The 22,120-nt window shown below is 37.6% G+C and overlaps 1 protein-coding gene across 1 annotated transcript in view; it reads right to left on the bottom strand.

The window, feature by feature from the left end:
* The window catches only part of LIPI (lipase I), a 72,455-nt gene that overhangs the window by 4,302 nt on the left and 46,033 nt on the right, over window positions 1–22,120 (bottom strand). The window contains exons 8-9 of the mRNA XM_006093710.1: window positions 9,198–9,306; window positions 5,167–5,343 (exon numbers count right to left, since the gene is read on the bottom strand). Of these exons, the coding sequence (XP_006093772.1) occupies window positions 5,167–5,343; window positions 9,198–9,306 (286 nt within the window). The remainder of the gene's footprint in view (window positions 1–5,166; window positions 5,344–9,197; window positions 9,307–22,120) is intronic.

The following is a 22,120-nucleotide window of genomic DNA, read 5'->3' as shown; positions in this document are numbered from 1 at the left end:
GCAAAATGTACTATCACTTAAAAAACAGCCTGGCAATTTCTTATAAAGTTAAACATATACTTACAATATGACCCAGCAATCTCACTGATATATATTTATTCAGCAAAAATAAAAACTTATATTAACATAAAAATCTGTATGCAAATATTTATGTTGGATTTATTCAGAGACAAATATCAAAAACTGTGAACAAATCATATGCCCTCCAACTGGTGAATGGATAAATGAACTCTGGCATATCCATACATAAAGTACTATTCATCCAAAATTTTCATTGATATCAGAAATAATATGGGTACATTTTAAATGTATGAAGCTAAGTGAAAGAAGCCATACTTAAAAGGCTACAACTATATGATTCCATTTATATAATGTCTTGAAAAAGGCAAAACCAGGTACAGTGATTGCCAGGGAGTAGGAGTGGGGAATGAGGTTGAAAAAAAGAAACAGCACAAGGCAGTTTCTGTGAATGATGGAAATGCTCTGGATCTGGATGGTGGTGGTTGGTTATATGACTCAATGAATTTATCAAACTCATGGAACTCTATGCCGAAAAGAGTACGCTTTACTGTTAAGTTTCTAAAGGTAACTTTAGTCCAACTTTTCTCAGGAAGTTATACCAGGTCCCTCCACTGTGAATATCCTTCTCAGTCCCTACATTCGAAGGCACTGCTCTCCTGGAAAAACCTAGAAGAGAACTATGTTGCAGTCTCTATCACAGTCTGTTGCAGAGAGATAATTACTGGTTGAGTGCTTAACAGTTTAATCTGTACCATAAGGCATTGCATTTTTATTACACATGTTCCCAATAATTTAGCAGTGCTAATTCTCATTAATTGCACATTATCTGTTTGGACAGATCTAAATAGGAAAAGCAACTAAATTGTTATGACAATTATCTAGGTAATTAAACTTAAAGCGTACATTTTGTCTAAGCATCTGTTAGCATCTCCAGCCAGCAGGAAATAGTAAGAGTTTTGCTAAACACTACAATGTATTTTAGTTTTTTTCCCCCTGGGTAGAAAATAATTGTACTTATATTTTATAAATTTAGTAAATATTCATAGTCTATTAAAATTACAATGCATGCTACCTTTTTCTCTGTGGCATATCCCTATGACTTCACCCTAATGAATGAGTTATATATAATGTCCCTACATAACCCATAATTAAGAAGATAATGAGTCAAATATAACAGTGGTCACATCTGTCTGCCTTTCCTTTCCCTTATAATAAGTCACTTAAAAAAGATAAGTGCTTAGAGAAAGCAATAGCTGTCTATTAACTCACCAACTTTCTGTATCAAAGAGAAAGCATCATGAATTGAGGGGGAAGATTTGAAAAGGTTCTCCCGCCGTAACCGGTTTGGCTCAGTGGATGGAGCGTTGGCCTGCAGACTTAAGGGTCCCAGGTTCGATTCCGGTCAAGGGCATGTACCTTGGTTGCGGGCGCATCCCCAGTAGGAGGTGTGCAGGAGGCAGCTGATCGATGTTTCTCTCTCATCGATGTTTCTAACTCTCTATCTCTCTTCCTTCCTTTCTGTAAAAAATCAATGATATATTTTTAAAAAAAATGAAAAGTTTCTCCCACCTTGATATTTCTTTTATGAATATAAAACAAGGAAAGTGTTCAAAGTACAGAGAGTTGTCTATGCATAGCCAGTGTTTCTGATAAGCAAACATTGAGAAAAAATAAAGTATCTATACTAATAAAAGTGTAATATGCTAATTAGACCAAACAACCTTCTGGATGTCATTCCGGACAAAGCCACGGTGGCAGAGGCTGAAGCAGAGGCAGTTAGGGGTGATCAGGCCAGCAGGGGAGCAGTTAGGGGTGATCAGGCTGGCAGGGGAGCAGTTAGGGGGCAATCAGGCTGGCAGGGGAGAAGTTAGAGGCGATCAGGCTGGCAGGCTGAGGCGGTTAGGGGCCATCAGGCAGGCAGGGGAGTAGTTAGAGGCATAGGCCGGCAGGCAGAGGGGTTAGGGGCAATCAGGCAGGCAGGCAAGCGGTTAGGAGCCAGCAATCCTGGATTGTGAGAGGGATGTCCCAAATTGGAGAGGGTGCAGGCTGGGCTGAGGGACACACACCCCCTCCATGCACAAATTTTGTGCACCGGGCTTCTAGTCCAACAATAAAGGAAAAACTAAGTTGAATATTCCACAAAAGATGGCAGCAGTTTACTTATAGTTAGAAAGAGAAAATTGCTTATAACCAAATCTACAATGTTGCAAAGCTTCAGGGACATTATGGTCATATTGTTATCTATATGACAGTGACCCTGAAGCTACTGCAATGAATAAGCTTCACGATTCTACAAAGATTTAAATAATGACAAGAGTATCCAGTTCTAGCATTTGCCTAGATACACATGGATGGATTACCTTTGGTTCCTTTCACTGTTCACATGTATAGAACTAAATGTATCTTTCTCATTAAAGCTTCTATGTTGTTTTATGTAGAGATTCTAGCTAAATGTCTGGTGTCTGGCCAAGATTTACATTATATGCTTCTTCTACACTATGGAGTTATCTTTTTTGTTTCTCTTTCCATTTATGATATACTAGTATAGGAAGAAGACTTTATTCCTGGAATAAACAGAAACAGAGAATGATAACTATAGCCTCTAACTTCACTCTTCATACTCACCTTTCTTTTTATTTATGGATATTTTTAATTATTTAATTTGTTGGGATGACATTGTTTAACAGGGTCATATAGGTTTAAAGTGTACTTTTTTTTTAAAATAAAATATCAGTATACTGCACTGTGTGCCCACCACCCAAAGTCAAACCATCTTCTGTCACCATATATTAGGCATACTCACATTTCTTATGCTCACAGAAGTATTAATGGGGGAGAATAGGAAAATATGATGGTGCAACAACCCTGGCTTCTTTAAACCTAGTTTTTGGGGATTATAAAAATACAGTTGTTCTTGAACAATGCAGGGGTTAGGAGTACAGATCCCCTGAGCAGTCAAAAATCTGTTTAACTTTTTTAAAACAATGTTGATTTTTAGAGAGAGGGGAAGGATAAGGGAGAGAGTGAGGAAAACATTGATCAGCTGCCTACTGCACACCCCAACCAGGGATCAATCCTGCAACCAGGAATGGAACCGGCAATCTCTGGGCACATGGCTCCATGCTCAAACACCGAGCCACACTCACTGGGCTGTGTTTAACTTTTGACCCTCCTAAAACTTGACTACTAAAAGCATACTATTGACCAGAAGCCTTACTAATAGATAATGTGAACAGTCAACTAACACATATTTTGTATGTTATATGTTTTATATACTGTATTCTTACAATAAAGTAAGCTACAAAAAATAAAATATTAGAAAAATCACAAGGAAGAGAAGCTATTTACATATATATGCATTCATGACATACTTAACTTTTAATTTTTTTATTTCTAAGCTATGTGGTTCATCTGCAGTTTTTCAAATTGTCACAAATCTTCAAAAAATTTTTCCAGTGTATTTATTTTTAAAATAGTACCCATATATAAGTGGACCCATGCCATTCAACCCTTTAGCCCTTCAAACATGACCCTATAACCCCCTCCAATATACTTTGTCATGGAATGATGTTGCTAATAATCTTAAGAATATTCATATATTTTTATATTTTTGTAAGTATTTAAATCAAAGGAAAAGGACAGTAAAATTATCCCAAGATTTTTTCCATTATAATTACATCTTACTTATTGACTTTTGAATGACAAATAATCTTATACCAAAAGTTACAAAATAACTTATATTTCAAATAATTTTCCCAACTCTCCTCTACTGATATGAATGTCAACTAAATGAATATTTTTATTATTGATTATTCAAAAATTCTTACTTACTAAGTTCAACATTCATAGAAAGGCATTTAGGAATTCAAATATATCAACACAGAAATATACAGAGACATAAAGTTGAAGTGCTGCAATCAGCTAAAGAGGAGAGATTTCTAGCAATCCAAAAACCTGTCTTGGTTGATGCACAGCATTAGAACAATTCATATATTCATACTGGCAGTTGATCAACTCATTAAAGATCTCTCAGTAGTTCTGAGTGCTTCACATGGGTGTTTTTCTGGAAATACGGATTCTGCCATGGCGAACATGTGCATCCACACCAGGTGGACAAGGATAGTGGGAAGACCTCTTTGGTTGTGAGGACATGAAACCAAGAAGAACAGATTAAATGATCTTAGAAAAATACCGATAGAGTCTCTTGTCTTTAAAAAATGGTACCCGCACAGTAATGATGGTGTCACAATTTTTGGAATGAAGATATTTGTGATATTACTGACAAGCCAAGACAGGTGACTATAAAATTAGTGTAAAGTCAGATTCGCCTCATGCTGTTATTGTGCACATGCTAGAGTCTCACTCCTGTCAGCATATTCTTTGGGTTGAATCTCCAGCAAACTGTAGAATCTTAGATACAGAAGATGAAAATTGACATTTTTCTCTTCTCAAATAAAAAGTTATAAAGTTAGGCAAAAGAAAAGATCATTGATAATCATGATCATTTACATCTCATGTAACCATGTCTTATTATAGAGTTTTTAGCCATTGGACCTCATCTAAAGGATTGTATTTAAGAACTCTAAACCACTCTAAATACATATGCAATTATAAGAAATTATTGATAGCCCTAGCCAGTTTGGCTCAGTGGATAGAGTGTCGGCCTGCGGACTCAAGGGTCCCAGGTTTGATTCCGGTCAAGGGCATGTACCTTGGTTGTGGGCACATCCCCAGTGGGGAGTGTGCAGGAGGCAGCTGATCGATGTTTCTCTCTCATCGATGTTTCTAACTCTCTATCCCTCTCCCTTCCTCTCTGTAAAAAATCAATAAAATATATTTTTTTAAAAAAAGAAAGTATTGATAAACTTCTAAGGCAGACATTTGTCTTACTTTTTTCATTTTTGTTATGTCTTATGAGATAATTGTGTGTGTTTTCCCTCACTTGGATAATGCAATTCCAATGAATCTCATCGAAAAGAGAAAAATCATTACAAAAAAACAGAATTCATTTTACACCTTTCAGATACATCTTGAAATACACAATAAACCGATATCTGAGTACAGGAATTCTTAACCATTTTTTAGCAAGCCAATATGTTCAAATTTAAAAGATGACCTATTTAAATAAAATTTTAATGTTCTTACCTTTCTGGATATGTAAGTGATTTTAACATGAGACGCTGGATGCTATATTGGCATGTGCAACATTGCTGATTAGAGTCCTGATAATATACCAAACCAATGCTTGAAATATTTACAACATCATTTAAAAACTGAGCAAGAATCTTGGCTTCTTGAAGTTTATAAAATGATTTATTCTTCCTAAACAGAAAAATTTATATACTCAGCGTATTAATAATTTGAAATATAATTTCACTCTAAAATCAATATAATATTAACAATGCAGGATAGAAAAAGGCCAATTTTTTTTTTGAAAAAGGCCAATTTTTTAGGAAAAGGCCAAACAATAAGTGTTTGTTAAAGTATTTATTAAAATAATTTATACAGTAATTTAAAACAAAATAATAACAACATTTACATCCCCATACACAACATTTGGAAATACTTTTTTGGGGTAAATTGGGAAATTTTATCTTTCTGACTAGATGGTTAGATTGTTCATTTGTCTGAAATTAGAGAAGTCATCTTATGCTTCTTTTTATAGACCCCTGAACAGCTATCATGGAGTGGATATTCAAATAATAATCCTTTGTTGTTCTCTGCTACTTTATCAAATATTTGTAAATAATTCTAAAAGCCTGATATTCAAAAGAAAAATAAATTTAGTATTTAATAAGTACAATTTTCTGAGCATTTATAATGTACCCAGAACATTAATCTAAAGGACACCTTCCCCAATACCTACCTATCATTAAAAAAAAACACATTAAATTTACAAATTTCCTCACCATTTTAAATTGCACCACTGCCTATTGCCCAAACCAGACAACTAGGGTTCATTTTTGATATTATCTTCTCTTTCAATCCCTCCATCAAATCTATCATAAATTCCTACTGACTTTACCTGTGAAATCTCTTGAATCTGCTTTGAATTCATCCTCATTTCTCCACCTCCACTACAAATCCTCTATCTCAAGACTGTTTCCTGCCCATATTTTTGTAACAGTACCCTGTCTTTCCTGCTTCCAATCCACGGTAGTCAAGCTGTTTTTACAAAATAAAAATCCAATCCTGACCCAACCAGATTGCCTCAGTTAAAACACATGAGTGATTTTCATTTTCCCAGTGAATAAAATATAAATCCTGAAACATGTCCTACAAATCTAGTTCCTACAAAACCTAGGTGCTCTCTCTCTACCTCTCTCCCTGCCTCCATTTGCAGACATAATGCACTTCCTTAAGCCCCTGAAATGGCCTATGATCCCTCCTGCTTTAAGATCTTTGTCTGTATCAGTCTCTGCCTGGAATACAGCAAAGCCGACTAACTCTAGTTCATCATTTCATTCTTTTTTTTTAAATATATATTTTATTGATTTTTTACAGAGAGGAAGGGAGAAGGATAGAGAGTTAGAAACATCAATGAGAGAGAAACATCGATCAGCTGCCTCCCGCACACCCCCTATTGGGAATGTGCCCGCAACCAAGGTACATGCCCTTGACTGGAATCGAACCTGGGACCCTTTAATCCGAAGGCCGACGCTCTATCCACTGAGCCAAACCGGTTAGGGCATCATTTCATTCTTAACCAATAAATGTAAAATACCCTTAAAGAAACTTTTAGTGGCCCCACTAAATAATCCTCATCCCCAATTTTACGTTTCCTTACACATTATAATGTTCCTCAAGACATTTTGAATGAATAGATTATATTTACATATTTTATTAATTATTTCATTATATCTATAGCCTTCATTAGGCTGTAAGCTTAATGAGGGTAGGACCATATCTATTTTTCTCATCACAGCACTAGAGGCCCAGTGCATGAAATTTGTGCATGCAAGGGAGTCCCTCAGCTTGGCCTGCACCCTCTTGCAGTCTGGGAGCCCTCAGGGGGTGTCCCACTGATGGCTTAGGCCGGCTTCTCGCCACTGCACTTACCAGCTGTGAGCTCAGCTTCTGGATGAGCAGCACTCCCCCTGTGGGAGCGCACTGACCACCAGGGGGCAGCTCCTGCATTGAGCGTCTGCCCCCTCATGGTCAGTGCACGTCATAGTCACTGGTTGTTCCGCTGTTGGGCCAAAACCGGCTCTCTGACATCCCCTGAGGGGTTCCAGATTGCGAGAGGGTGCAGGCTAGGCTGAGGGACCCCACTGGTGCACAATTGGAGCTGGGGAAGGTCGCGGGAGGTAAGCCAGCTGGGAAGGGACTGCAGGAGGGCTCCAGGGTGTGTCTGGCCCATCTCACTCAGTTCTGATTGGCCAGACTCCAACAGCAAGCTAATCTACTGGCTGGAGCATCTGCCCCGTGGTGGTCAGTGCATGTCATAGCAAGCGGTTGAGCAGCCTTAGCATATTATTAGCATATTACGCTTTGATTGGTTGAACGGCCAACCGAATGACCGGACACTTAGCAAATTAGGCTTTTATTATGTAGGATCCTCAGCATTTAGCACAGTGCCTACATCCATGTGGATATTCATTAAAATTCTTTGAATAGAAAAATGATGAACATCATTTTATTTGTACTATATATTTGTAAAGTCTATCTGTTGTACTAGACAAGTTATGCAAAAAAATTCTAATTTGCCCAAAATTTTACCCCCAATTTTTAGTGCAGTTCCTGTCCTATAGAAGCTCTCAAGAATTTTTATTGATTAAATTGACTCCTTTCCATACATCTCCTAGCTCAGTGAATGGCACCATAATTTAAATAGTCATAAAGATTAAAACTTGAAGTCACTCTAGATTGGTTTATTTCCTTCATTTTCACATGTTTAATCATAAAAATAGATCTATTTAAATCCTAAAAACCCATTTCCACTTACTGGGTTTATGCCCCCATCATATCAATTATTACAATAGTCACCTCTCTGATATTGTTCCACTCTAATTGCCTCATTACTCATCCAGTGGGTATTGTTCCAACCTGAATATCCATTATTACTATCCCCTGTTTAAAATCCTATATTGGCATAATAATATATTTGGTACTATATTTAATGTATGTGATTTTTTAAAAATATGTTTTTATTGATTTCAAAGAGAGGAAGGGAGAGGAAGAGAGAGATAGAGACATCAATGATGAGAGAGAATCATTGATCAACTGCCTCCTGCATGCCCCTTACTAGAGCTGTAGCCCACAATCCAGGCATATGTCCTGACCAGAAATCCAACCATGACTTCCTGGTTCATAGGTTGATGGTTAACCACTGAACCACATTGGCTGGACTAATGTATGTGATTATAATAACATAGAGAAGTGATCACACAATAACGCTTATATAAAAATCAGGATGCAGAACACATTTGCAATAAAATCGTAATTTTGCTAAATAAAAACATGTGTGTGCACAAGGGTATGTATAAGAAGATATAAGAGGAAAAAGAGGAGGTAAAGAAGGAAAGGTGTAGAATTTGACTATACCAGTAAACCAAATGTAAATCTAAATATCCCCAGGTGATATAATTATAGATGATTCTAATTTGCTACTATATAATAGGACATGCTTTTTACAGCAAGAAAATATTTCTATTTTAATTTTTAGAAATAGAAATTAAATTTTTAGAAATAAAAAATATTTCTATTTTTTATTTCTCAAAGGAGATTCCCTGGAATCTAAAACAGTTTAAATCCCAAAGCATGACTAAATTTATTAGCAAATAATTGTTAATAAAAACATAAATTAATTGGCCAGGTTTAGATGGACAGATTTACCATGGGTAAGTGTTCCACATTTTATATTCTGTTATTTTAAAATGCACGAATTCAAGTATTTGAATAAAACACATTAATATTTCATGGTGTTCTGCACAGAACATGATGTTTTAAAGGTAATCAAGACTCACAATTTATTTGACTTCTGAACAAGTGTGAAACAACTGCTCTAGGACTATAGTCTGTGTGCTATTATTGAAATTAGGAACATTCCTATCTCCATGCCTTTGAAAGCACCCTGCATAGAAAACCCACACTATTTGGATTATCTTCCAAATTGGATGCTCAAAAAAAACCAAACATTTAATTTATGAATAAAAATAATATTAAATTATACTTACTTATAGAGCCATGGTTCTTCAACCCTTCCAAGCTGGTTTAATAATTTAAATGTAAGATAGCCATCCATCGTTGTATTATCTACAATTACACTGAGAACAAAATAATAGGCTACAAAACAAAAATACAAAATATAGTTCACATTTTTAAAATAAATTGTTTTGGCACATACACAGATACACATGTATATATATAAGCACATAAGAACTTATTATATATGTAAATAATGTCAAGAGGCACTTATTTGGTATATGGATAATATATTTTACTTCTTATCAATTTTTAACTAATCATGAAAATAAGAAATGACAAAGCCTGCCAGACATCATGGGTATGGTAAAGAGGTGAACAAATAATTAGTGAATACTAACTCTTCTGCAAACCAAAAGTTTTCAGAATTTAGGTCAATTAAACTATTTTTAAAAATATATTACCTATTGCCCTGACTGGTTTGGCTCAGTGGATAGAGCGTCAGCCTGCGGACTGAAAGGTCCCAGGTTCGATTCTAGTCAAGGGCATGTACCTTGGTTGCGGGCACATCCCCAGTAGGGGGTGTGCAGGAGGCAGCTGACTGATGTTTTTCTCTCATTGATGCTTCTAGCTCTCTATCCCTCTCCCTTCCTCTCTGTAAAAAATCAATAAAATATATTAAAATATATATATATAACCTATAAAGTAAATATAGCATTCCCTAATTATCAAATTAATAGTCCTAGCTAAGCTTGCTTGACAAATGTAATTCCCAATTTCACTGGTTGTTTAGGATTGACTATGAAATTAAATAATCATAGGTAGAGTAAGCTCATGGTAGTTCTTATTCAAAATGCTCCTTTTAAAAATTGATACAGTATATCTTTCAGAGGCAAGGATTCTGAACTTACCACTATAGTCTATATTGATTGGGCTAAACAGAAAGTTCTGACTCTGTGAGTTTTCCCAAGTACTGAACACCGTGCCCTAAAGACAATATATAAACAGGACATGGAATGCATGAAATTTTCTTGTGAGAAATACATGTAATTTCTTGTCTGATACTTAATACTACCTCAAATAAGGTGATGGACTTATAATTGGACCTCATCCATTTCTAACACAAGAGGAATGCTTCTTACTTTGAAGTGACTGCCCAACTTTAGACAAAATATTTTGGTCCACTTCACCCAAAAAAGGTAGGTGTTCAGACTTGCTCACGTGATTTCTGGCAGCATAATATATTGAGATATTACAAAAAGCCTTCTTTCAGCTAAAGCACATACTAATAGACATTTTGGATGTACAATCCATAAATTAAATTACAACAAAGCTCAGATGAAGAAGAGAAATATTAGGAGGCACTTAAGAACCGGGTGTAACTTGAAAACAGAGGCTTAAGTGTCACCTTCCATGCTGGAACAGAAGATGTGATGTTAAGTAACATGAAAAACATGCTCACCTGTCTGAAGTCAATTAAGGACTCAGAGACACAAAGGCAGCGAAAGCAAAACTTTTAATGGCGGTCTTGCAAGATCGGGTGTCTGGTGGAGCAGGCACACCCTTTTGAGCAGTTACCACAAGCAATTTATCCCTAGTGCGCAAGAGTCTCTCCCCAGGTTCCTCATCGGCTGAGTACTATGGGTTAACATTCTCCCCCGAATGTCACCTAGGTCTTACTGTTTTCCATTGGGTTGTTCAAAAAGTAGGCTGAGGACCTTTCTAGCTGTCTCCACCTCCCTGTGCTGGGAAGGTCTTCCTGGAATAGGTGCTGTTGGTCACATACACATTTCCTTGTTCTTATTACAGTTTGCCCTGGGACTTTATTTGTGTAAGCCTGTGGTTCAGTAACTAGCTGGTAAGCATGCTGCTAGTATATTTCCACTGAAAGCTAACTACACTGAAGATGGACCACAGAGGCTTATTTTCTACAAGTAATAAGGCTAAAATAAAAATCCCTGCACAGTATTTTGTATTAGGGTCTGAGGTTAAGTAAAAAAAGACACAATTATCTGACACTAAAGAAAACAGACATAATATGGAATTTACATTCACCACTTGGTGAGACCCCTCTTCCCAATCTGTATTAAAAATGCTCCAGGATTATGGAATGTAAATTTTGGGTGGAAAAATCCAACTTTCTCTTATGGGAGAGATTTTGAAGAAGAGCTGTTAAGAATTTTCTGTAATAGAAGAAAATATGGATTTTTATTTTGATAGTATAAATATTTTTCTTTCCTTTTGATAGAGACTGATCATTGAGACTAGAAAATTATAATAAATCATGTCTAGATGAATAGATGGGTAAATATAGCCAAAAGAAAACCACAGATTTCTGTATAGAACAATTGCATTGACAATAAATTTAAAAATAAATAAATTTATCTGAAAAAAATAAAATTAATATCTTCAAAGTGCTTAGCAAAAATGACTCTCAATGTAGAATTCTATCCTGAACTAACTTTATATTGCAGAATAAGAGAAAGATAAGGTCATTTCAAGAAAACACAAAACAAAAACTGAGAGGGACTGCTAGTGAAAAGTCATTAAGGATCTATTTCAGCAAGATAGAAGTTAGACCCAGAAGAAAAAAGTGGGGGAAACAGGGTAAGATAAAGTGTAAAAAAATGAAATTATTAAATATAAGTGAGCATTTGATATAGTAATAATATTCATAATAAATATTGATTGTTAGATAAGAAGTGAAATAAAATAATACAGAATATAATATAGAAGATAGAAAAGAATACACACAATTCAAAAGCTCTACGAGGCAAATTCTTGTGACAGAATCCAATAAATAGTTTTCGAGGCAAGATGCATTCTTATATGTAAAGCAAAAAAGAAGCAAGTTGCCAGGGAAATATAACAATCCTGAACCTTTATACATCTAAAGAATTACATCATCAGAATACATAAGCAAAACTTAAACAATGTGACTGCCTGCTAAAAAAGAGGTTTAAATATAACTCAAAATCCTAACATAATAGACAAAATTTCCAGGATGTGATTGAAAATTATCCATTATACTTAGAACAAAGACAATCACATCTTTGGTGAGAAAAGACAATCAACTATTGCTAGCACTGAGATGACTCAGATGTCAGGATTATCTGACAAGAATTTTAAGGAAGCCATCATAAAAATACTTCAAAGTCAGAGTCTTTTAAAAAATAAAAGAATAGAAATTTCTCAGCAAATAAATAGAAGCTATAAAAGAAAACAAAGTAGAAATTACATAAATAAAAAATATAACAACATAAAAAAGTCACTGGATATGCTCATTAGTAGAGTGGAGATGACACAGGATAGAAACCAGTGAACTTGAACACAGGTAAATCTGCCACTTATTCTGTACAACAGAGAAAAAACAGACTAAGTAAAAAAAATGAAGTCTCAGGGACTTGTGGAACCATAACAAAGATGTAATATGTGTGTTAGCAGAGTGTAAGAGAATGGAAAAGAGAGTGGACCTAAAACAATATTCAAAGAAATAATATCTGAAAACTTTCTAAATTTAGTAAAGAAAAAACCCACACACAGATTCAAGAAGCTGAGTAAAACAGAATAAACCTAGAGAAATCCTCACCAAGATATATCATAATTAAAGTTTAGAAAATTACAAATAAAAAATATAATCTTGAAAGTAGCCAAAGAGAAAAGATGAATTACCTACAGGAGAACACCAATTTGAGTCACAAAAGATTCCTTACCTGAAACCACAGAGGCCAAAAGGAAGTGGCACAATATTTTTCAAGTGCTAAAAGAAAGAATATCTTATATCCAGCAAAACTATCCTTTAAGAACAAAGAAGAACTAAAGACAATCTTAAAGAAAAACTAAAAGAATTTCTCATTACCAGACCCATTCTTAATTATTATAAGAGTGAATTTCTTCAAACATAAATTAATTGGTAAAATAAATACTCTTGGAACATAAGAAACAAAAAGGGAACAATGGAAAGATAAGATATATGTTTACATACAATAGATTATTCCTTTTATCATGAGTTTTATAAATCTTATTTGATGATTACAACAAAAATTATCATACAAACTAATACTAAGACAATGATATTTAAAAGTGAAGAATGTAAAGGTACCTAAATGGAAGTGAGGTTCCCACATTTCACTAAAGTGGTAAAACGTTGATAACAGTAGATTGAAAAATCACATATGCATATTCTAATTGTGGTATACATTCCCAAATATGTCATGTCCTAATCTCTGGAACTTTTCAATATATTACTTTACTAGTAAGTGCCAAAGGATCAAGATAGCAAATGTAATTTATGTTGCTAAACAACTGGCATTAAAATAGATTACCCTAAACTATCCAAGTGGGTCCAATGTAATCACAAGAATTGCAATCACAAGACCTTAAAAGCAGAAGAGGAAGACAAAATAAGAGAATCTAAAAATAGATGTGATACAAAAGAGTCAAAGTGAAACAGTGTGAGGAATCAATCCAATATTTTAGAAGATGAGGCCACAAACCAAGGAATACAGACAGCCTTTAGAACAGCGGTTCTCAACCTGTGGGTCGCGACCCCTTTGGGGGTCGAACGACCCTTTCACAGGGGTCGCCTAAGACCGTCGGAAAACACATATATAATTACATATTGATTTTGTGATTAATCACTATGCTTTAATTATGTTCAATTTGTAACAATGAAAATATATCCTGCATATCAGATATTTACATTACGATTCATAACAGTAGCAAAATTAAGTTATGAAGTAGCAATGAAAATAATTTTATGGTTGGGGGTCACCACAACATGAGGAACTGTATTAAAGGGTCGCGGCATTAGGAAGGTTGAGAATCACTGCTCTAGAAACTTAAAAAGTCAAGGAAATAGATTCTCCCACTTGAGCCTCCAGAAAGGAACTCAGTCCTGCTGACATCTTGATTTTACACAGTAACACTTGTTTTAGACTTCTGATCTACATAACCATCCTATATAATTCCTATATAATAAAAGCATAATATGCAAATTGGCCAAACAGCAGAACGACCACTAGGCAGGGGTGGGGGGGGGGCAGGACCAGCGAGCAGGTGGCACCAGGACAGCCAAGGTGCATGCCAGCAGGCAGAGGGAGGGGACGGTGATGGGGTGGTGATGGGGTAGAGGCGGGTGGCAGTGACCAGCGGCGGGGGGATAGGGGCTGGCATCATCCCCTGATCACACGCCTGGTCGCCTCCCATAGAGGGAGGCCACAGGTGGTAGCAGCGGTGGGACGATTCAGGGTGGGGCCAGCCACTCGCAATCCCCAGATAGGCCCGCCTGGGTCGCCTCCTATAGAGAAAGCCCACCGGTGACCGTGGTGGGGCGATTCGGGCAGATAGGCCCACCCCCAAATAGGCCCACAGAGGGAGGCCAGACTGCCATCAGTTGGACATTTCCTGAGGGCTCACAGACTGCAAGAGGGCACAGGCTGAGCTGAAGGACCCCCCCGCCGAGTGCATGGATTTTTGTGCACTGGGCCTCTAGTCCTATATAATAAAAGCCCAATGACCAAATGGCAGAACAACCAGAATGACCAGTCGACCAGTCGCTATGACACGCACTGACCACCAAAGGGCAGACACTCAACTCTGGAGCTGCCCCCAGGTGGTCAGTGCACTCCCATAGTAGGAGCATTACTCAGCTGACCAGGATGAGTGGCACCCCACAGCAGGAGCAGCCGCTCAGAGGGTGGGTCCACAGCCGCTCAGCTGACCAGATGAGCAGTGCTCCCACAGCAGGCAGATCCCCATAGGCCACGCCCCCACCAGTGCACGAATCCCATGCACTGGGCCTCTAGTACAATAATAAATTTATGTGCTTTTAGCCACTGAAGTGTGTGGTAATTTATTATGGCAGTGATGGAAAATAAATACCAAATTTGGTATAAAAACTGAGATGGTGTTACAACACCTGAAATGAGAAATTCTCAATGAGCAGAAGCTTAAAGAATTTTGAGGAGCATGACATAAAAAACTAGATAACCTTGATTAAATTATTAGTAAAAATGTAGATGTTAATAATTCTACTAGAGAGGACTTAGAAAGAAGAGAATAACATGTTATTGGAAATTGAAGGAAAAAGAATCCTTGCTATACAGTCACAGAAATAGCTTACCAAAATTACATCCCAATATTATGTGGAAAGTAGAAATTCCAAATTAAAAAAAAAAAATTGGACATTTAGCTGAGGGGATTGCCAAAGGATTGAAAGTGTAGCCTTATTTGCTATTAGTGTTTATGGCTAAATATAAGGGAAAATATAAACTGAAATAAAATTTTAAAGAGAAGCAAACCCTATCCTGAGGATTTGAAAAATGATTATCTTACCAAGTTTGGAAAGATACCTTAACTAAAAGATTCACCATCAGAAAACCATGCTCTAGAGAAAAAATGCTAGAAATGTAGCTGGACAATCTTTTGCCTTTAGAAAGATCAAAAAGCAATACAAATGTCTCTTTGAAAAGATTAGTGTGTGATTCATAGATCCCCTCAGCCACTTCTAAGCAGAAGCAAAAAAAGGTAGAAAACATATTTTCAGGAATCTTTTGTCTAATTGAATGCATTTCTGTGATATATATGGAGATCTACAAGGTTTCTGAGAATGTTTTAGCAATATAAATACTGCCAGCTTGAAGTGAAAAGTGCATAGACACTACAAAATGAAAGAAGATATAGGACTCCCACAATTCTACAGGCAAGAAATCTACATATATATAAAAGCCTAAGCGACTGTTCAACCCTTCAACTGGTAGCTATGATGCGCATTGACCACCAGGGGGTAGACGCTCAATGCACAGGCATGGAAACATGGAACAGACTGATGAATCTCGGAGGGAAGGGGGAGCGGAGAGGGCAGGAAGAGATTAACCAAAGATTTCATATGCACACTAGAGGCCTGGTGCACATGCACCAGTGGGGTCCCTCAGCCTGGCCTGTGGGGATCGGGCTGAAATTGGCAGTCTAACATCCCCGAAGGAATCCCAGATTGCGAGAGGGTGCAGTCAGGTCGAAGGGACCCACTGGTGCACAAATCCATGCACCAGGCCTCTAGTAGGCTAATAGAACTATTCGGATGGAATTATATGCCACCACTCATATAAAAGTAAAAAAATAATGAAGGATAACTCTTAGAGCCTAGAGTATGGACTTGTGAAACCAAAGGGCAGAACCAGGGTGAATGAACCAAAGGGGACTATTCACAGGCCTTGAAACCAAATGAAATTTGTCTCACTGAACTGTAAAATTGCTTAAGATCATTGACTGCATTTTTCTTTTATTTTTTCTCTTTTGAAAAGGAATGTCTATAACTAGTTTCCTTTGCCTGCTTCACCACTCTATTTTGGGAGCAAGTAACTTAATTCTTCAATTTCATAGGCTCACAAGTGGAGACAAATTTTGCCCAAAGATAGAAACTATCTAGAGTCTCACCCAAATCTGATTTACATTTAGAATTAAATTATAAGATTTGGACTATTTTATCTTATGAGATTAAATGAGATTTTTGACTTTGAGTTGATATGTTTGAGACCAACCAACAAAATCTTATTGATATATATAGACCATTCCACCCAACAAAAGCAGAATACACATTAATTTTAGGTGCCTATGAAGCATTCACCCAAATAGAGCATATTCTAGGCTATAAAAAAACAACAACACTGATTTAAAAAAATTGAAATTGTACAGTTCATTCTCCAACCATAATGACACCATATAATAAATTAAAAACAGATAACAGGAAAATCTCTAAACATGTGAAATTAAACAACATGCTTATTTTTAAAAAACCATGGCCAAAGAAGTGTCAAAAAGAAATATATAAAACTAAGTGAAAATGAAAATACAATCTACCAGAACATGTGCAATACAGCTATAGAGTGATTGGAGAAAAATTCATAGGAATAGAAATGAAATATCTCAAACCAACAATCTAAGATCCTGCCTGAAGAGAAAAAAAATTAAAACTATTCCAAAAAATGTAGGAGGAAGGATATAATAACTAATAAAACAGAAATCAATGAATTAATTCTGAAAACAATATAAAATCAATTAAACAAAAAGCTGGCTCTTTGGGGGTGGGGCAAGTAACAGAATTGATTAACTTCCAGCAACATATACAAAAATAAAAACAAAGAAGACACAAGTCACCGCTATCACCAATGAAATAGAAGATACCACAGATCCTGTAGTCATTTAAAATATAATAAAAAAATAGTACAAACAAGTTTATCCTCATAAATTTGATGCCTTAGAAATAATGGGCCAAATCTTGAAAACCACAAACTACAAAAATTCAACCAAGATGTAACTGATAATCAGAGTAGCCTTATATCCATTAAAGAAATTCAATTTGTAATTAAAAAGCTCTCAAAAAAAAAATCTTGAGGCCCAGATGGCTGTCCTCAAAATTCTATCAATTATCTAAAAAAGAATTAACATCAACTTTGCACAATATATGCCAGAAAATAATAAAAGAGAGAACCCTTACCAACTCATTTTATGAGTTTATGTTACTCTTGTATAAAGAAAACATTGCTCTCATGAACTTCAACACAAAGTCCTCAACAAAATATTAACAAACCAAATCCAACAACGTATAAAATATTTTTCTATAATCAAATTGGATATATTATAGGAACACAAGATAAATTCACATTCTATAATCAATGTAATCCACTATTTCAATAAATTAAAGGAAGAATTTATATGATTAAATTAATAATCCCAAAGAAGCATTTGACAAAATCCAAAACACATTTCTTTATGAGAAAAAGTTTTAACAAGTTAGATACAGAAAGGAATTATTTCATCTCTATAAGTATCATATACAAAAATCTTATAGGTAACAGCATGCTTAATGGTGAAATATTGAATGTTTTTCCCCTAAGATTAGGAAGAAGGCAAGATGACTTCTCTCACTGTTCTTATTCAACACAGTACTGGTAGATTTAGCTACTAAAGTAAGTCAATAAAAATAAATAAAAGGCATACAGATTAGAAAGAAAGAAAATAAAAGTCTCTATTTGTAGGTGACATGATCTTACCTAATAATAGACAAACATGTAAATTAACTGTCCCTCTGCTACACTCACCAGCCAATCAGGAGAGTATGCAAATTAACCCAACAAAGTTGGCGGTTAATTTGCATACGTAGGGGTGAAGCGGCGGAGCAAAGACTGAAGGCTCCGTCTGGAGTGAAGGCCTGGGTCCCAGGTGCCGGAGGAAAACCGGTGCCGGCAGCCAGGGTAAGGGAAGGCCTATTGCACAAATCTCTTCATGCAATGGGCCTCTAGTTATTACATAAAAGTTCCAGACATTTATTTTAAATTAGAGGCCCTGTGCACGAAATTTGTGCACTGGGATGGGGGGGGGTCCCTCAGCCCAGCCTGCCCCTTCTCACAGTCCAGGAGCCCTCAGGGGTTGCCCTAAACCACAATCTGGCCTCCCTCTGCAGGAGGCCACCAGGCTGATCAGGGGAAGGTGGCACCCCCATCACCCCGCTACTGCTGCTACTGCCAGCTGCCACAGACACCAAGGTGTTTTCACGGACTCCAGTCCCTTCACCACAAAAAAATAACAACTTTCTTTAGGCATTTTCAAGATGTCTCGTTCATAGGATATGACATTTCTTTCTTTCCTTTTTTTATCCTCACCTGAGGATATTTTTCCATTGATTTTTAGAGAACATGGAAGAGAGAGGAAAAAACAGAGAGAAACATCAATGTGAGAGGCACAGTTCGATTGGTTGCCTCCTGCATGAGCCCTGACCTGGGCCCCAGCCAGGGAGGAGCCTGCAACCTAGGTACATGCCCTTGATCAAAATCAAACCTAGACCCTGTGGTCTGCAGGCCAAGGCTCTATCCACTGAGCAAAACCAGTTAGGGCAGGATATGACATTTCTTAGCCCTTCCAGCAGCAGACCTTCATTTTTTCCTCCAGAAGTGAGGTGGAAAAACCCTAGATCACCTTCTTGGATTCTTATTACCCAAGTTACCAAGAACATTGCAAGTGGCATACAGGGAGCTTAGCCAATGAGCGTAAGAAAAGGTATTTCTTCTGTAGCTCATGTGCAGAGGCGGGACTGCTGGCGCGCTGCAGCTGGCAGGCCCCCTGTGTGTGTCTCTGCTCCGGGCCTTCCCCCCTGTGTGTGTGTGTGTGTGTGTGTGTGTGTGTGTGTCTCCGCTCCGGGCCTGCAACAGCCCCAGCCGCACCACTGTGTGTGGGTGTGTGTCTCCACTCCAGGGCCCCAGCGGCCTCACTGCAGGCCGCTGGGGCCGGGGGGCAGGCCGGCCAGTGTGTTGTGTCTCTGGCTCCGGGCCCATGCCCAGCCCCTCCTCCTGAGCCGGTCATGACTCTTAAGGCATCCTGGCCTAATTTACATATTATATATGTGTAAATATATATATATATTTATCTCCAAGAAATTATAAGTGAATTCAGAAAGATCCCAGGAAACAAGTTACAAACAAAAGATTCAGTTCCATTATTATTATTTTTTTTATCTTTGACTTTCAAGTTTACTGATGGTGTGTCTTGGAGTATATTTCTTTTCATTTTGGCATTCACTCAGCTCTTTCCATCAGTTGGGTAAATTTTGTTGTTCTTTCCACAAGGTCACGGATTCTATCTTCTGTTATCTGTACTGTATTCTATCCATATCAACACAAAATCAAGAATGGTAAAAAATGAAACATTAAAAGGTGTTGTTCAACTAATATTTGACTGCAAAAAAGATAATGCATCTATGGTAAGGTAAATTATGTTTCTGAGAAAAATGGAGGCTAAATAGGCAGACTTGTCATGTACCTTGTACCAGGGCCAGATGGGAAATACAACTAAATTGGAGAACTTTCACCTGGAATTACCAACTGAGATCCAGCTTAGGAGGAGACGTATATCAAGGAAGGACACAAAACACCTGGAGACCGGTAAGAAGGGCGAGGTCTCAAGAGGAGCTGACCCAGCTCCCAGCGGCATCAGGCTGGTGGGCCAAGAGTGAGAAGGGAACTCCCAGCTACGGGGGAGTCTGTTCCCTCAGAAGATAGAGGCCTGGAACCCAGGCTGGACTCCACAGCACGGAGCACCAGAGCTGAGACCCAAAGCCTCCATAACATCCAGCCAGGAAAGGTGGAGGGCTGCTGGCCACGGCAGAGTCTGGAGCCTATAGACCAGAGCTGGGTGGAGAAAAAGCCGCAGTTTTGTTTTTTGTTTTGTTTTTCTCTAAACCCAGAGCCTAGGAGTCTTCATTTGCAACTACTCATCTGAGACTTTGGTGCAGGGAGGGAAACATGGACTCAAGGTGCTTGATGAGAGGTTGGAATGGGAAGCATTGCAGGGAGACTTGGTGGAACAGCAGCCAGGATCATTGAGTCATCCCCCAAACCAAACCAAACCAAACCTAAATGGGCATTTTTCCTGAGGGCAGCTAGCTGCTCCCAGCAGCCAGAGGGCAAGTTAAAGGAAAAAGCCCCTCCCTAGGGCTATAGCCTGTCTCACCCACAGGTGCCCTGCCTTTTGAGCTTTTCAGAGGAAACAAAAGCAGAGGTCAAGCTTATGGGTTTGAACAGTGTCAAGGAGCCCTTGGGGACCGGATTGGGGGATGGGCCATCTGCCCCACTATCCTGGGAACTAGACTGATATTTTCCCTGAAAGGGAAAAATGATAAAAGCTCCAGGTTTCCAGCCAATCCTGTTGGTCTCAATACAGGGATCTCTGTCCAACCAAGGACAGAGTAATATTTTGGGCCACTTACAGAGGAGTAGCTCTGAGCCAGGAAACACACCCATCATATTCCCTGAAAGCTAAACAGCACCTCTCCTTCCTAAAGCCCTTTCAGAAACAGGCTTTTGAGTGATTGAGATTGACAGCAGCTAGCAGCCAAAAGCAAGCAGGGGTGGAGCCCCAGGAACCAGGGGAAGTCTCCTGACCCAGCCCTGGGTATCATGTTGCTAAAACACCTACTTTAGATGGAAAATTGTCCCCTCCTGTTTGCAGCCAAGGCCTGTGGAGACAGACACAAGTGGGTGGATCGGTGGATTGCTTGGGGCTTCAAGCAGGTTGCTGAAAGCCAAAAGAGAATGTCAGACAGTGGTTAGCACCTAAGTTCCTAAGACAGCGGTTCTCAACCTGTGGGTCACGACCCCTTTGGCGGTCGAACAACCCTTTCACAGGGGTTGCCTAAGACTATCCTGCATATCAGATATTTACATTACGATTCATAACAGTAGCAACGTTACAGTTATGAAGTAGCAACGAAAATAATTTTATGGTTGGGTCACAACAGTTGGGAACTGTATTTAAAGGGCCAGAAGGTTGAGAACCAGTGACCTAAGAGGAAGCCCAGAATTGTCTGACAGAATGAACAGAAGGATCCAAAGCAAACTTCCATGGGGCATTAAAGTAGGCTGAAATGAGACACTTCACCTTTTCCTTTTCTTTTTTCTATCATTCTTTTCTTTTATCTTTTTTCCTACCTTTTTTCTTCTCTTTTATTTTTTATTTCTTTGCTTTTTTCCCAGTTTTTTAAGTTTATCTTCTTTATTTATCTGCTTTATTGATTTTTTTATTATTCTAGTCTATTATTTTGTTCATATATCTAATTTTCTTCTGCCCATTTCCTACCCTTTTTTTTTCTTTTTTCCATTACTCATTTTTGTTTCTCTCTTTTCTTTTTCTCCTGCTTTCTTGTCTTTTTTTTTCTTCCTTTAGGTCTATCTACTTTCTCCTCTATTATCTTTTTCAAACCTTTTTCTTGTCTTTTCATTTATTTTCTCCCTCCTTTATTTTAAAACATTTTCCTTCCCCTATTCCTCTAACTCTTCATTCTTATTTTCTTTATTTCAGCTTCATATTTAGATATTCAAACCCCCTTTGTGTTTTTGGTTGTGCTTTTAATGGTTTGCTTATTTTGTTTGTTTTCTCTAGAATTTTTTCTTCCTTTTTTTTC

The sequence above is a fragment of the Myotis lucifugus genome, unplaced genomic scaffold (assembly GCF_000147115.1).
Source record: "Myotis lucifugus unplaced genomic scaffold, Myoluc2.0 scaffold_120, whole genome shotgun sequence".
NCBI classification, from domain to species: domain Eukaryota; kingdom Metazoa; phylum Chordata; class Mammalia; order Chiroptera; family Vespertilionidae; genus Myotis; species Myotis lucifugus.
Note: the sequence above shows the minus strand (reverse complement) of the source record. Positions and strands in the feature narration are given on the sequence as shown.